The following is an 18,004-nucleotide window of genomic DNA, read 5'->3' as shown; positions in this document are numbered from 1 at the left end:
TGGTTGATGTGAGAGTTGTCTGTGAAAGGAGTGATGATGCCCATTTCTTTTCACAGCAACCGAGTTATTACAGAGTTCAGATAGTTCATCAGAATGCTGACCAGATATGCGGTGATCAGTTGCAGATTCGTGATATTTGACACCTTGAGGTCATGGATACCAGACAAGAATACAATGCAGGCTTTCCTTGATAACAGCCTGAAAAGCAGTAAAAGGAAAAGTCTGAAGTTGTTCATGGTCTTAATTCTCCCACTAGCTGGACTGAGATTCATGTTCAAGAATGGCACTGACATTAGCAAGGACAGCAGCAGGTGAGAAGGTGTGAGCAGTGGTCAGCACCAAGGGACCACCATCAAATGAGGGGTACTCTTTTATCCCAGGGTCATTGAACACAAGAAAAGTAGCCTGAAGCAAAGCAGGAACCCACTGATGCCTCAAAAGTTGGAAAAACAACTACTAGAAAGCTTAATCTACAAAATTCCTCAGGCAGACCTAATCATCTACACTGAGGTATGGTGACACACTCAAAGTAAAGCACAAAAATATTAAAAAGTATAAATCTTGCAGAGCTATATCACTAGTAAGGAAAAAATAACAGTAATCTTATACACCAATTCTTACTTACACTGCGGCATGAAAAAAACAAATTAGCATGAAATACAATGCTGCTTACAAATGCAAAATAAAAACAAAAATTTTATTTACTGCTCAAAAATCCTACTTCAAACCCTGGTTAAAATGTTAGACAGCAGCAGTTGATAGTATACTTATTTTCAGGTCCCCAAACATTCATCTTCCAGAAAGTACTTGCTGTTCATTCGTTTGAAACGGCCGTGTTCCAGTTTTCCAGTTTTGAGTCCATGTTTGTTCATGCCATGAAAGCACAAGTGTTTACTTGGTTTCTAGCCCCTTACAACTTTGGTTCATAATTGATTTAATGAATACTGAAATAACATTAAGAAAATATACATATAAAATTATAACAATATGACCCCTTAAAATGATGACAAAATACCCCAACAGCATTAGCAAAGGCCATCCAAGTTATACAAATAAGGAAGAAAGTATATTGGAAATGACAGGGATCAGGGACTCTAGGAGGTGTCTAACCACTTTATCATTAATGACCCAGCAGTGGTCACACCAATTTTAGATGGCCTACTCTCTGACTATCACCTGATTAATAACAAAGCAAACTAACAAGAGATTTGTTTACACAGGAAAATTTAAATTCATTAAAGCAAAAAAAATTAGTATGACTAGATCCCTGTAATAGCTATGATATACTTCCTTTCTCAGATATTCAAGTAAGTATCATGAAACAAAAAACTTGTCACATCATAAAATTGTATTGGGGTAATTCAAAAGCTCAGGCTGCTTTGGTTTCACTTTAATTTCCAAATAAAGTATAAATTTCTCAAATTTACTTAGAGCTACATATACTCTACCTAAATAATCATTTCATATAAGTTTTGAGTCTTGAAGCACTATGCACATTCAATAGTAGACCAATCATTTACTTATGATATAAGGCATGAAGACAGTACATACTATGTTATATGTAACACCAAAGCACATATTTTATGACTGAATTAGTATTACTATTCATGCTGAAAAGATCCTATACAATTCTCCTGAACCATTGTTAACATACCCATAAGTCATTTGGGGGATATTAAACACCTTTTCAACAACATTCTTTATATAAAAAAAACATATTTACTACATTTACATTTAAAATCTTTGACATTGTAACTATAAAAGAAATACACCATTAGCTTTATTCCTCTTTATCCTCATATACTGTTTTTGGGTGTTTACTTGTAAGTTCTTCAAGAATAGGACCTTCTTCTGGAAAAAGGGGTTCTGCTGGGTGGAAAAAATGAAAAGGTTTGTAGGGTATCCGTTCAGTTGCTACTGTAGTACAATGATGTACCCTGCAGCGAACTAGTGCTTCTTCTTTTTTGTTTATCTGTAAAAGAGGGCAAATCACCTGTTATAGCTTAAAACAATGTTTCAAACACTTTTTCACAATCTTCCCTAATTAATTTGTCTGAACAGCATAAAAGTTTTGAACCATCTTCATATAACTCTATATGTAATTACAATGCTAGCAGAAATGGAATCTGTAACTTTTTCTGAAATTGCAAAATTCCAAATGGAAATCAAATACTCTGAAAATTAAAGAACATGTACATTTCACAGTCAAAACCACTTGTCTACAACTACCTTTCTTTGCAATTTAGTGGGTCAGATACAATTAACTGGCTCAAATACTAATGTGATAAGAGCACAGCTATCCCAAAGGAATTTCACTTTTTCAGTCTAAAGTGAAATCATTTTTATGGTTTCAGAAGGCAGTCAGAGGGGAGTACATATCTTTTTTTTCCAATTTTCAATATATTTATGTTGAATAAAAATGATATTGTCATGTTACAATAAAGTTTTATACATACTTACCTGACAGATATATACTTAGCTATAGACTCCGTCGTCTCCGACAGAATTTCAAATTTCGCGGCACACCGCTACAGGTAGGTCAGGTGATCTACCGCCCTGCCCTGGGTGGCAGGACTAGGAACCATCCCCGTTTTCTAATCAGAATTCTTCTCTTCCACCTGTCTCCTGCGGGGAGGCTGGGTGGGCTATTTAATCGTATATATCTGTCAGGTAAGTATGTATAAAACTTTATTGTAACATGACAATATCATTTTATACATTCTAAACTTCCCTGCCAGATATATACTTAGCTGATTAGCACCCATTGGTGGTGGGTAAGAGACAGCTAACTACTGAAATAGACAGGTAAACAACATATGTTGTAGGTATTTATAAACCTTGGTTCCTACCTTATTAGGTCTGAAGACTTCGCGGCTACTGCCTTGTAGTCCTGCTTTAGCCTCAAGAGCTCAGCGAGATAATGATCTATGGCTAAGAGTTCTTGTGGGTCTGCCAATGGGGTCTTATCCACTTACTCGGCAGAGCCTAAAGGCCTTTTGTCATTGGGTGCTATTCCACTTACATGACAATACACCCTTGTTCAAGGAGCACAAAACGATCCCGATCACCTGATCCTAACATCCATGTTAGTTCTAAGATTGTAAGGAGTCATCCCCGAACTCCTCACAAACAACCAAAAAACCTCGAAACATAATTACACTTTCATTACAAAATATTACAAAAAAAAAAATTTTTGTACTCCCCTACTAGTCATACATACCCTTGATCGCTACCAGCAATGACACTCTGCTCCCGTGCGACAGTAGTGAGCTTGCTACTAGAAAACAAGCACATATCTGACAAGAGGGTTTATGTACGTATAAAAAACACAAAATTAAGGATCAGTCTTTGCTCCAAGACCCAGTACTGTATCTGCTGATACAAAACGGACCTAGCGAGAAGCACTTCTCATAGGTCACTCTCACGTCCTTCAGATAATGAGATGCAAACACTGAATTGCACCTCCAATATGTAGTCTCGATGATATTCTTCAGAGACATATTCTTTTGGAACGCCAAAGACGTTGCTACTGCTCTTACTTCATGCGTCTTGACTTTTTAGAAGACCGAAGGATTCCTCCGAGCAGTTCTTGTGAGCGTCCGTAATAACGCTTCTCACAAAGAAAGCCAAGGCGTTCTTGGACATGAGTCGTTTGGGGTTCTTCACTGCACACCAAAGACCTGTTGACAAGCTCCCATCTGTCTCTTCCTCTCTAAATAGAATTTAAGAGCTCTCACTGGACAGAGAGATCTCTCTATCTCTCTGCCTACCAGGTTAGATAGGCCTTTTACCTCAAAACTTCTGGGCCAAGGTTTTGATGGGTTTTCATTCTTTGCCAGAAACATTGTCTGGAAAGAACAGATGGCAGCATCTCCTTTGAACCCACCGTGGAATCCAGAGCGTGTAATTCGCTCGTCCTCTTGGCTGTAGCGAGAGCCACTAGGAACAAGCATTTCCTAGTAACGTCGCGGAAGGACGCCAGATGTAAAGGTTCGAATTTGTCCGATGAAAGGAATTTCAGGACACGTCTAGATTCCAACTAGGTGTTCTAGGAGTAGCTGCTTTCGACGTCTCAAAAGATCTAATTAGATCGTGTAGATCTTTGTCGTTAGCAATGTCTAGGCCTCGATTCCTGAAAACCGAAGACAGCATGCTTCGGTATCCTTTTATTGTCGAGACAGATAGGTGTGACTCCTTTCTCAGAAAGAGGAGAAATCGGCAATATTCACTATAGAGGTACTGGAGGAGGACAGCTTCTGAAACCTTACACCACCTCCTAAAGACTTCCCACTTCGACTGGTATACTCTTCTCGTCGAAGCTCTGCGGGCTCTAGCGATAGAGCCCGCAAGCCTCGCGAGAAAAGCCTCTCGCTCTGACAAGTCTTTCGATAGTCGAAAGGCAGTCAGAGCGAGACCTGGGAGGTTGTGATGAAACCTCTCGAAGTGGGGTTGTCTGAGTAGATCGTGTCTGTTTGGAAGCGATCTGGGGAAGTCCACTATCCACTCCAGTACCTCCGTTGAACCATCCTGTGCTGGCAAAATGGGGGCTATGAGTATCAACTTCGTGCTCTTCGAAGCTACAAACTTCCTGAGCAATTTCCCCAGGATTTTTGAACGGGGGAAAGGCCGTAGCGTCCACACCCGACCAATCCATGAGAAACGCGTCTATTGTGAAGGCTCTCGGATCCTCTACTAGAGAGCAAAAGTTCTCTATTCTTTTGGAGAGGAACGTCGCAAACAGGTCTATGTGAGGTCTCCCCCACAGGGACCAAAGACTTCGACACACTTCTCGTGAAGAGTCCATTCTGTGGGAAGGACCTGGTTTCTCCTGCTCAGTCTGTCCGCTCTCACATTTTTGATCCCTTGAACAAACCTTGTGAGGAGAGTTATGCCTCTTTCTTCCGTACCAGGTTAACAGGTGTTTTGTCAACTGATAGAGGGAGAACGAGTGCGTTGGCCTCCTTGCTTTCTTATGTAAGCCAGAGCCGTGGTGTTGTCTGAGTTGATCTGTATTACCCCGTCTCTGACTATCTTTTCGAAGGACTTTAAGGCTAGGTGTATGGCCACAAGTTCCTTGCAATTGATGTGCCATGACACTGTTCCTTTGTCCAGGTGCCTGACACCTCCCTTGCTCCCACGTCGCTCCCCATCCCGACTCCGAAGCGTCGGTAAACAACACTTGGTCTGGGTTCTGTTCTGCAGAGCAAGCGATAAGCCTTCGTTCTTTTGAAGCTGAGGGATCCACCACCTCAGATGATCTTTTACTTCTTGTGGAAGTTGGAAGATGTCCGAGAGTTGACCCGTCTTCCAGTTCCACACCTCTTTGAGGAAAAACTGAAGAGGGCGAAGGTGAAGTCTCCCTAGCGAGAAGAACTTTTCCAATGAGGACAGGGTCCCTAATAGGCTCAGGTAATCCCCTCGCTGAGCTGTCCTTTCTCTCTAAGAAGCTTGAGATTCTCGACAAACCTCGAGCGATTCTTTCTTGCGAAGGATATACCCGAAAACCCCGAGAATCCATCTGAATCCCCAGATAGACCAAGTTCTGGCTGGGGGATCAGTTGTGACTTCTCGAGGTTGACGAGCAACCCTAGCGAATCTATCATGTTTCTTGTTACTTCCAAGTCCTCCAAGCACTGACTCTTCGACTTGGCCCTGATCAGCCAGTCGTCCAAGTAGAGGGAGATGTTTTATCCCCTCTAGGTGAAGCCATCTTGCTACATTCGCCATCAGGTTGGTGAATACTTGTGGGGCTGTAGACAGACCGAAGCACAGAGCCCTGAATTGAAAGATCTTGTCTCCTATCACAAAGCGAAGATATTTCTTTGACTGATGGTGAATGGGAACGTGGAAATAGGCGTCTTGCAGGTCCAGAGAGACCATCCAATCTCCTGGGCGAAGCGCCGACATGACAGAGGCGGACGTTTCCATACGAAACTTCTTTTTCTGTACGAAGCGATTCAGAGCGCTTACGTCCAGAACTGGCCTCCACCACCCCCCCGATGCCTTTGGTACTAGAAAAAGGCGATTGTAAAATCCCGGGGAGTGTGGATCTTGTACCAGTTCGATGGCCTCTTTTTCCCACATTTGCTCCACCATCTGAAGGAGAGTCTTTCGCATTAACGGGTCTCTGTACCTCGCTGACAGTTCCCGAGGCGTAGATGTTAGGGGCGGTTTGTCGTCGAAGGGGATTACATATCCCTTCTTCAGGACCGACACTGACCAAGGGTCGGCTCCCCTTTGTTCCCATACTCCTGCAAAGTTCAGGAGTCTGGCGCCCACTGGTGCTTGGAGGAGCAACAAGTCACTTAGATCTCTTGAATGGTCTAATGAAGACCTTCCTCTCTTTTCAGAGCTCTTCTTTCTGGCAGGTGGACGAGCCGTTGCACCTCCACGAAAGGGCTGCTGAGTAGGACGAGGTTCCTTCTTAACCGTCGCCACTACCGGTCGTCCTTTCTTGGACGTTTGAGTAAGTAGGTCTTGTGTCGCTTCTCAGTTAGTGAGCGAGATATATCCTTGACTAACTGAGAATGGAAACAGATGATCTGATAGCGCGAACAGTAAGGCCAGTCCTCTGGCTCGGAGAAACCCTTCGATAAAAGGGAACCATACACTGATCTCTTTTTCAGGAGACCAGCACCGAAAGTGAAGCCACTTCACCTGAACCGTCCTGTACTGCCTTGTCCATGCAGGACAGAACGCTATGGAGAATTTCTGGGTTCTTCAGAAACTCCGGATCCTTAGATTTGTTGGCCAGAACTCCGAGCGACCAATCCAGAAAATTGAACACCTCTAAAGTGACAAAAAGTCCCTTTAGAAAGTGGTTCAACTCTGAAGTGCTCCACGTCGCTCTGACCGATCCTAAGGAGTGACGTCTAGAGGCCTCCACTAAACTGGCAAAGTCGGCATCTGCAGAGGCGGGTGGAAAGAAAGACCCATAGTCTCTCCTGTCCCATACCAAATACCTCTCTTCCCGTGCAATCTGGAAGGAGGCATGCAGAATACCGTCTTTCCTAACTCCTTCTTCTTGTCCATCCAAGAATCTAAAGAATGGAGTGCCTTCTTCATTGATATCGCAGGCTTCATTTTCAAGAATGCCGACGATTTAGCCGTAGCTGAGCTCGAAAAGAGCGAACGAGGAGAAGGAGGAGCTGCAGGACTAAGAGAATCTCCAAACTCTTGTAGTAGTAAAGAGGCCAAGACTTTGTAACTCGAAAGTCCCTCATTAGCAGGAGGATCGTCGTCAGACAACTCGTCTAACCCTCGATCCGACGAAGGAGAACGTTCTCGTTTTGAGGAAGAGTCCTTCCAAGACCTCCTATGTTCTGAGGAGAGGAGCTTCCATTTGGCGAAGAGTCATAACCTCCAGGAACGAGTTCCCCGACTCTTGACTCTGGCTCTTGGACTCTTGCCCTCCTGATCTCCTGCCCTGGCTCCTGACTCCTGCCTCCTGACTCCTGACTCCTCCTACCTGACTCCGGACTCCTGCCTCCTGACTCCGGACTCCGGACTCCTGGCTCCTGCCTCTTGACTCCTGCCTCCTGGCTCCTGGCTCCTGCCTCTTGACACCTGCCTCTTGCCTCCTGGCTGCTCCTGGCTCTTGCCTCCTGGCTCTTGCCTCCTGCTCTAGCCTCCTGGCTCTTGCTCTTGCCTGGATGCCTCCACACTCTTGCTCTTGGAGGCTCCTGTCTCCTGGTTGACTCCTCACTCCTGGCTCTTGGCTCCTGCCTCCTGGGTGACTCCTCACTCCTGGCCGGTGCCAGACGTGTGATTGTTTCATCCAGGTTCGTACAGGAAACCTCACCTCGTGTAGGAGTATCGATCCTGGAGGTAGATACCTCCATACGTCTGGAGGATCTTTTAACAGGAAGGGAAGTGCTTTCCCTTCTAGGAGGCTCCTTTGACAGGACTCCTACAAAATGACGAATCTGTTCCTGCATCGCCATCATGAACCTCTTTGTAGCCTCCTCTTTATCCTCTTCGGGAGGAGGGGAAGGAGGAGGGGAGGAGTCCATAGCCTCCACTCCTGCCTCCTTCTCACTCTGGTTGGAAGAATGGCTCTTCTCGCCTTCTTAACTCCCGATGGAGACTCCTCAGGGAAGTTTTCAGGGCTCGAGTCAATAGTCGGCGCCCTCCAACTCCTCTTGAGAGGCCGAGATCGATCGGAATCTCTCCAATCACGTCTCGGTGATGAAGATCCCGACGACGAGAAACACTCACGTAGGACGCTTTTACAATAGCTGTCCTTGGCAGTCTGGGGTGTCACAGAAACCGCCGAAGGGGACACCTGATCGGTGGGGATTCTCCACAACCTCCTTTCGGCTTTCGACATTCCTTCTCCTCTGGGCATGTGAGCTTGGAAGAGGTCTAGACCTAGGAGCGTTGCTGAGCCGACCAGAGCCCCCTCCACTACACTGGGGACACTTATATCACTGTCTAATGACAAATCACTAGCCTTACCTTGTATGGCAGCCATTTTGTTTTCCATTATTTTGAAGGCTGCTTTTAGATCTGCAAGTTCTTTCGCTGGATCTACAGGTTCTGCATAGAGAAGGGGCTGCAATGGAAGGAGAAGTAGCAATACTTACCCTTGGGGAAGATCCCAAGCTTGGAATTAGTTCAGATCTAGAACTACTTAAAACTTCTATGAGAAGCCTTCCTCGCTCTCTCTCTTTCTAACTTTTTCAAATAATTAGTTAGATTCTTCCATTCGTTCTCACTCAAATTCTCACATTCTTTACAAGTATTAGTAAAAGAACATTCATACTCCCTGCACCTCTTGCATACCGTGTGAGGGTCTACCGAAGCTTTCGGCAACCTCACCTTACAGCCTACATTCACACAACGTCTCACAACCATACCAGAGTCAGACATATTTAAAGAAAAAATCCAAAATCAAGTCCACAAAACAGTCCACAAAAGCGTATGACATCCAACAATCCAGATACGTCACCAAAAGTCGGTCAAGAAGATCAATTGCCGGCGAAAAAAGAAAACCAATAGTAGAAGGAACAACAACAATGTTGATGGTCCGGCGACAGAAAGAATTCTGATTAGAAAACGGGGATGGTTCCTAGTCCTGCCACCCAGGGCAGGGCGGTAGATCACCTGACCTACCTGTAGCGTGTGCCGCGAAATTTGAAATTCTGTCGGAGACGACGGAGTCTATAGCTAAGTATATATCTGGCAGGGAAGTTGAATGTATAAAAATCAATGCTTTATAGATAATGAAGAATACTAGTTATGGCAGCAACATGTCATGCGGGCTCCTAACCCTTCACTGAAATACTTTTGCTGTCCTTAAGTTGACTACCTTTACACTGAAATACCATGACTAGTACTGTCAATTGTGAATGGCATTAAAACAATGAGGAATGAAAGGATGTAAATAAAAAGCCATAAAAAATTACCAGTAATGAGCCTATTAATATGATATCAATCTACATTAGTAACATCTACTGGATTAGAGGAAGGGAAGATTACTTTAATCATTAATTATCATTAAATTTACTATAATTATTATTACCATTATATTAGCCAAGCTGTTACTCTAACTAGATATGCATGCCGAATGTTATAAAACCAATGGCTTCTATGGGTAAAAGAACATAGCACACAAAAAAGTAAAGAACAATTAATAGAAAAGAAACATAAATGAGCTCAAACAAACTGTGCAATGAAACACACTTGAGTTTGCTAAATAAAATGTATTTACACAACGTTTGAATTGCAAAAGTTCCATTCCAATTAATCAACTACCCAATTATGAAGATCATTCCATTATTTTGGTTATAGCTGCAACAAAACTTCTAAAAAGTGGTAATGAACCTCAAAAGACTGTTACAATCTATTGAGAAATTTATGCTCAAGACATGGAAAATTTTCTTACTTTATGAACAATGAACTTGATGATGACGAAATATTATTCAAGAGCAAACTTGTAGACCCAGTAAATAAAGAATCACCAAGAATCTTAAGGTGTTTAAGTATATGTTCTTATGAATGCAGTGTGCATGACATCTACGTCAAAATACATATCAATGCACCGAAATTATATGCTTGCTTGTGAATACAGATGACAGAAACACTAATATGTGCTGGTTCAACACTTATATGAAAGGCTCACTAGTATGCCTCTAATATACCCTTATTATTAGACATCACAGTGTAGTTCAATACTCTTTTGAAATTAACATTATTCCTCTCTATTTTAGATTAAGGAAAAGAAATTGAACTGTGAAAATGCTGTGAACAGATGACACATGGAAGCAAAATTAGGTTTGTTAAAATTTAGTGCACCTAACACACTCAAGGTTTGAGTAGATCCTTCAAAGTACATAACTTGACTATAAAAATGGAGCAGGACACAAGAAACTGGAACAGCTACCAATTGACTGTGTAAGCATTTGACAACATGAAATCTTTGAGTATCTGGAAGCTTGTATTATGTCTGAGAAGTTGTTCAGCAATAAACACGTTAAGGTGATCTCCATTGGTGAATACCATTGGCACTGATAACCTTAAAGTGAAAATTACCAATTTCATATACCCACTAAAGCAAGTAAGTGCCCATAGAAATAAAATATCTTTCACCATTTTTATGCAAAACAATTTCTTCAGAAAGAGAGCACAGTTTGCATGAAGTAGTATATGCTTAACATAATGTTTATTTGTTTGCATCTTAATTTAGTTGATGGTTCTGATCTTACAGTCTATGATACTTTATATAATTCAGATTCAGTGTCCTCATATATGAGTAAGATGAACATAGTACTTGCACTTAACAAAACAAAACAAAAAAAATGTAAAATGAAGCTCAGTGGTTAGTATGATTTTGCATTCATTCTGTTGACAGAAGAATTGGAAGTTAATCTGGGAAACAAAGAAGATCCTATTTATTGTTCATCTAGACTAAAACATTTCATTCCAATGTGTCCTGTTTTGTGAAGACCATAAGAGTCAGAAAGGCAGCAGTGGGCTTTTCATACAAATACCAAAAAAATCTACAATCTCCAAAGCTGATTATCTTAGTAAATAGAAGCTTTAAATGAAATGGATAAAAAAACGGAAGACTGACCAAAGACCACCTAGCCTGTATATAGAGCCACAACTTATTCTATTATAATACAGAGCTACAAGCAAATTGCACAGATATTGCTCTTGATTCCACATAGCACTGATTATCCAGCTCCCTGAAACAGACCTTGCAGTCTAAAAATTAGCATGTGTTACCCACTTAACAAAACATCAACATCCATAATCTGCTGAGCTGCCTGTTATTCACACTTCCATTACTAGAAATCTTACATTCATTTTCCAGTAAAAATGTGGAACTGTCTTCCATACAGCATCATTATTAAATTAGCTTTGAAGATGAAAAGGTATTTTAATACTCCTTAAGAACCATGCACCACTGCCTTATACTTCTGAGTCGCACTGTTGCTCATAATACACCTATTTTTATTTATTTTTTTTTCTTTTCTTTATTTTTCCTACTCTAATTTTGTTCTGCAATTTACTAATCTTTAAGCTTGCTTGCTACTTGTTTATAATAATAATAATAATAATAATAATAATAATAATAATAATAATAATAATAATAATAATAATAATAATAATAATAACAATAATAATAATAACATAATAATAATAATAATAATAATAATAATAAAGTAAGAAAATTTTCCATAGACTATAAGAAAGCCTTCGACATGATACCACACACATGGCTAATAGAATGCCTGAAAATATATGGGGCAGAGGAAAATACCATCAGCTTCCTCAAAAATACAATGCGCAACTGGAATACAATACTTACAAGCTCTGGAATAAGACTAGCAGAGGTTATATCAGGAGAGGGATCTTCCAGGGCGACTCACTGTCCCCACTACTCTTCGTAGTAGCCATGATTCCCCATGACAAAAGTACTACAGAAGATGGATGCCGGTACCAACTCAAGAAAAGAGGTAACAGAATCAACCATCTGATGTTCATGGACGACATCAAGCTGTATGGTAAGAGCATCAAGGAAATAGATACCCTAATCCAGACTGTAAGGATGTATCTGGGGACATCAGGATGGAGTTTGGAATAGAAAAATGCGCCTTAGTCAACATACAAAAAGGCAAAGTAACAAGAACTGAAGAAGGGGATAAAGCTACCAGATGGGAGCAAACATCAAACACATAGATGAGACAGGATACAAATATCTGGGAATAATGGAAGGAGGAGATATAAAACACCAAGAGATGAAGGACACGATCAGGAAAGAATATATGCAGAGACTCAAGGCGATACTCAAGTCAAAACTCAACGCCGGAAATATGATAAAAGCCATAAACACATGGGCAGTGCCAGTAATCAGATACAGCGCAGGAATAGAGGAATGGACGAAGGCAGAACTCCGCAGCATAGATCAGAAAACCAGGAAAAACATATGACAATACACAAAGCACTACACCCAAGAGCAAATACGGACAGACTATACATAACACGAAAGGAAGGAGGAGAGGACTACTAAGTATAGAGGACTGCGTCACATCGAAAACAGAGCACTGGGGCATATCTGAAACCAGTGAAGACGAGTGGCTAAAGAGTGCATGGGAAGGAAGGACTAATAAAAGCAGACGAAGACCCAGAAATATACAGAGACAGGAGAAAGACAGAAAGAACAGAGGACTGGCACAACAAACAATGCACGGACAATACATGAGACAGACTAAAGAACTAGCCAGCGATGACAATTGGCAATGGCTACAGAGGGGAGAGCTAAAGAAGGAAACTGAAGGATGATAACAGCGGCACAAGATCAGGCCCTAAGAACCAGATATGTTCAAAGTACGATAGACGGAAATAACATCTCTCCCATATGTAGGAAGTGCAATACTAAAGTGCCAAACCATAAACCACATAGCAAGTGAATGCCCGGCACTTGCACAGAACCAGTACAAAAAGAGGCATGATTCAGTGGCAAAAGCCCTCCACTGGAGCCTGTGCAAGAAACATCAGCACCTTGCAGTAATAAGTGGTACGATCACCAACCTGAAGGAGTGATAGAAAACGATCAGGCAAAGATCCTCTGGGGGGGACTATGGTATCAGAACGGATAGGGTGATACGTGCAAACAGACCAGACGTGACGTTGATTGACAAAGTCAAGAAGAAAGTATCACTCATTGATGTCGCAATACCATGGGACACCAGAGTTGAAGAGAAAGAGGAGGGAAAAAATGGATAAGTATCAGATCTGAAATAGAAATAAGAAGATATGGGATATGCCAGTGGAAATCGTACCCATAATCATAGGAGCACTAGGCACGATCCCAAGATCCCTGAAAAGGAATCTAGAAAAAAACTAGAGGCTGAAGTAGCTCCAGGACTCATGCAGAAGAGTGTGATCCTAGAAACGGCCACACATAGTAAGAAGAGTGATGGACTCCTAAGGAGGCAGGATGCAACCCGGAAACCCCACACTATAAATACCACCCGAGTCGAATTGGAGGACTGATAGAGCACAAAAAAACACACACACACAAAAAAAAAAAAAAAAAATAAAAAAAAAAAATAAAAAAAATAATAATAATAATAATAATAATGGATGATTACTACTAATTACAGAGATTTTTCTAGAATTATGATGTGTTATCATACTCTGAGACTTTTGCCTATAATGAGCAAAACCTATACCAGATTTAATTTTGGCTGATATCCCCTTTAAAAGTCATCTTGAGCAGCAACATACAGGACCCAACACTTTTGTCATGCTTGAAACACTCCCTAGAATCCCTATCTGTAGACATGTCATGCAACAAAAGAAATTCTCCTTGAATCTCCTACAATGTGTCAAAACAAACTCTTCAGTTTGAATTCCATCATGGGAAAAGAATATCGCATGGAGCTGAATTCAGTGAGTAGGGTGAAATGACCAACATTGGTCAAAGACAAACAAGAAATATTCATAATTGTATTTGCAAATAATGACTTTCAACCATTTTAAACAAAGGTCAAAGTACTCCCAAGCTTTCAATAGCTTTGCAATGACAACAGATATCAAGGCTGACTAACTAGAATGTTGTAAGTAATGGAATATTGTACTTGCAGAAGCAAAGAATATGTGACTGAGAAAAAGTCTCTCTTCAGATGATGAGATCTTTCAGTTCAAAGGGAGACCTGTTTAAATGCATAACCGAAAAATCCTGCTTTCAGGTGAATTTCTTTGCTTCATGAAATTGTGATTCCATTGGTGAATTATGTTCTGGTTAACTGACAGAAGTGTTACATATGAACACATCATCCCCATTAGTGGCACTCTTGGACTGGTAAGGTGACTGAAGTCACTGATGCCACTGAAAAAAAAAGTCTAAACCCCACAATACCCATTTGAGTGTTAGTCAAAACCAAGGAATACACATTAAATGAGGGGTAGAAGCAAAGAAAGTCTCAGTTGCAAATCACGACAGTGCAAAGCATTGGTACATGCATGGAGTGGACCATACAGCTACACAAGGAAGACTGACAAATGGTCAAACAAAATGTAGCTGTTGCAAATCGTGCAGATGAAACTGTTCTCTATAATCCTACAATTCTTGAGAAAAGCCCTTCCAGACCACAGAAACCATCCATGCTACAATTCATTTGTTAGCAATATGTTTGCTAGTTTTTTCACTCAAAATAAAATGAATTTTATGTAAACTGAGCATTTTGACAAATAACTTAATGATTTCTCAATTATCCGGAAACCTTGGCTTTAGATTTGGACCTCTTTTTCCTCATGTTCAGTGTAATCACTTTTTCATGCAACATATTCTTAAAATTATTAGGCAAACTGTGTACCATTATAGTGGTAGAGAGAAAAATAGTTTGCGCCACCATAATGGTAAAGAGAAAAATTTCAAAGTATCATAAGAAAGAGACTACATTTGGTGACCACAAATTTTTACTTGTTCCTTGAATTTAACACCAAGAATTCACTGGTAATGGAATTACAATGGACTTTCTTTGCAGAAGTATGAAGTTGAATTTTTTGTATACCAGTATACATCAATTGGCAAAGCAAGAAACTGGCAATTTTTCAGTGTTGAAGAGGACTGCTTTGTCATTTAGAGATACAATCAAATACAAAAGAAAAAAATTAAACAAGTTCTAGCAATTTTTCTGGCAGAATCTGGTTGGTTGTGTCCATAGAATTCTGGAAACTACTAACTCATCTGTCTGATGTGCACATAGTAATATGCCAAAGGGACAAAAAACTATCCTTGTCACTTACAAATTTAACTCATATGGCTGACTCATGGATTTTTAATGAGTGGGCAACCCCAGGATTTTTTTAGATTACTCTGGTTCTTTATTTGTACAGCACTTGATGATGAGAAGTGGAGTTCTCTCCAGATGCAGAGAAGGGGAGGGTAACTACTGTCTTTCGGGTTCTCTTGGAAGATATACAGAAATTGAGTAGCATATTAAGCTTGTTATGGAAGTTGGATTTCTTCCAAAGATTTGTCATACTACAGTACTGTTTTTTTTTCTATATGTTTTAATTTTCATTTTCAGGACGCGAGTTTTTTTTTTTAAATGTACAAAGATATATCTTTAATTTTCATTTTCATGGACCTAGGTTTTTTTAAATTATCAAGATTATATCTATATTTTCTGCTTTTTAATCAAGATTACGTATATCTATATTTTCTGATTTTTAACCAAAGTTATTAAGAACCAAAGCCCATCCTCAAATCAATAAACTAAGCACTATCCTGCCAGAAGGGATGTCACAATACAAGGGAGTTTTCTCTCATCTCATGATGGAATGGAATCATTGCATCTATGGTAAATTCTGGTACACAGTACATACGTAGATACTTTGAATTTAATCACAAGGTTATCTAAGGAATTAGTTTCTTTGAATGTATTAAGGTATACATATTTAACAATTTAAACTCTTTTAATCTCTTCACACAAAACTCTAAATTAATAAAAAAAAAGGGAAATAAAATTTTTTTGAAATTTTGACGAGGACAAGAATGATGAAAATGAAGAGGTCAAACTGTTTCAGGTAGATGACAAGGCACAAGTACAAAGAACCTCAAAATGCTGAGGGCAAGGAAAACTGAGATGATCTAGGAAGTGGGAGAATGGTTGCTCCCCTTGCTTGAACTTAGAAATTACAGTCATTATTTCTTGAAGCGTCAGTCTGAACTCATATAAAAAAAACTGTTACTGTTAAACTAACAACAGGAGAAAAGAAAACAAACCACTTTTATCCTATGATTGTATGATCAAATATTTCAATGTCAAGTGAGAATGAGTATTAAAACTGAACATTTATTTCTAGAATCTGTTAAATTAGTTATGAATGCATTACTTGCCTGTGATACAGAGAAATGTGCTAAAAAAAAAAAAAATGAAAATTCCTTACCTTAACTTTGACAAGAAATTCTTTACTTTGTTTGCTAAGATCAGGTCCCTCTATTGGTTGAGAAGGAAGTGTTATACTTTCTTCAGGTACAATGATTCCAGCTTTACGGAAGGCTACTCGAATGTGCCATGGTTCAATTTTCCATGGATGTTTCATATTCATGCTAACATTGATGATTCTCAAGGACAATTCTTCTGCAGTCTGTATAATGTAAAATCAAAGATAAATAAGGATATATTTCATCTCCATATTAACACTGCTAAAAATTCAAAAACTCCTACCAGAAAGTCTAAAAATAATGTTTTCTGGAATAATGGATATTCATTCCAGTTTAAAACTTTAAGATTACTTCTATCTTACTTTACACATATAACTCTAATTCCATTTTATTAAAAACTCACCTTAATGCATATTACAAGGTAATTACATATTATCAAAAGGAGATGGTAAAAGAGAAAAACTAGTGGCCACCTGGCAGTTATTAGTAAAGGTAGTAATTTACCCATGGTACACTGATAGTTTACTAAGTATTTACACTTTTGTAAAATCACGTAAATGGTAAAAATTAGGAAGATCATGTTATCTTCTGGGTGAAAGGTATCTGCCAAGGATTTGAACATATATCTCCCACCAAAATGGAGTTTTCATATTAAAACTAATATTGTAATACCTACCTGAACACCTGAATTAGCCCTGGTCACCTGACCAGCCCGAACAACACCCCACAAAAAAAAAAAAAAAAAAAAAACCCCACAAAAATTACGAACACTTAGGTAAAATTTTAACTGCCAGCGCTACCAACGCTGCAGGTAAACATTGTACTGAGTGCGTCCGACGCCGCCACCGGCCAACAGTGACTACTCCTATCAATGGCTAAATCATTAATCATTTGACGAGGGGAGGAGGGTGGGTGTCATTCAGGTGTTCAGGTAGGTATTACAATATTAGTTTTAATATGAAACTTCATATTGCAATACACCACCTGAACACCTGAATTAGCCCGATTTACAACATTTAATTGGAGGTGGGCTTATTCATTGCTTCAGCCCGACCACTCGATGTACATTGGTATAAACTCATTAAACTATTACCTTGGATTAATACCGTTAACTCGCCTTCAATCAATGCTCAGGTGAGAAACGGAAGGAACGAGTACCTCAACATTAATCTGATCAGTAAGTCTCATCTTGGTCATGTCTAACCTCCAATGAAGTATCATAAACTTCTCATGTGTGGAGGGGAACTACACACCTCACATGTGGCTGTATGGCCTCCCATGTATAGAGGATAAGTTCCAAGGGCAGATCCTTCCAGAAACCTCCCAGGTGGTATCATATACCTCTCATGTATGGAGTGGAACTGAACATCTCCTATATGGCTGTTAGCCTCCCATGTATGGAGAATAAGTCCCAAGGGCAGATCTTTCCTGACGTCCACTGAAGGTGAGTGATGAATCCAGATGTTGCGATGAGGGAGCTGAGCCGCTGCAAAAGAACATACTTACCAGGGATAGTACACCAAACCCAGACATAAACCAGAAAAGTAGGCAGACTAATCTATGAAAAACGAGAAATCAATAAACTACTACTTCCCCTAC

General features: G+C 40.1%; 1 protein-coding gene across 2 annotated transcripts in view; it reads right to left on the bottom strand.

The window, feature by feature from the left end:
• Positions 1-1,374: 1,374 nt before the first annotated feature.
• LOC135205421 (large ribosomal subunit protein bL9m-like) overlaps positions 1,375-18,004 on the bottom strand; it is a 66,223-nt gene continuing 49,593 nt past the window's right edge. For both annotated transcript variants that reach the window (XM_064235976.1, XM_064235986.1), the window contains exons 5-6: positions 16,408-16,610; positions 1,375-1,972 (exon numbers count right to left, since the gene is read on the bottom strand). In XM_064235976.1, coding sequence (XP_064092046.1) covers positions 1,781-1,972; positions 16,408-16,610 — 395 coding nt within the window. In that variant the 3' untranslated portion in view covers positions 1,375-1,780. The remainder of the gene's footprint in view (positions 1,973-16,407; positions 16,611-18,004) is intronic.

Source organism: Macrobrachium nipponense, chromosome 11, assembly GCF_015104395.2.
Source record: "Macrobrachium nipponense isolate FS-2020 chromosome 11, ASM1510439v2, whole genome shotgun sequence".
Classification (NCBI taxonomy): domain Eukaryota; kingdom Metazoa; phylum Arthropoda; class Malacostraca; order Decapoda; family Palaemonidae; genus Macrobrachium; species Macrobrachium nipponense.
Note: the sequence above shows the minus strand (reverse complement) of the source record. Positions and strands in the feature narration are given on the sequence as shown.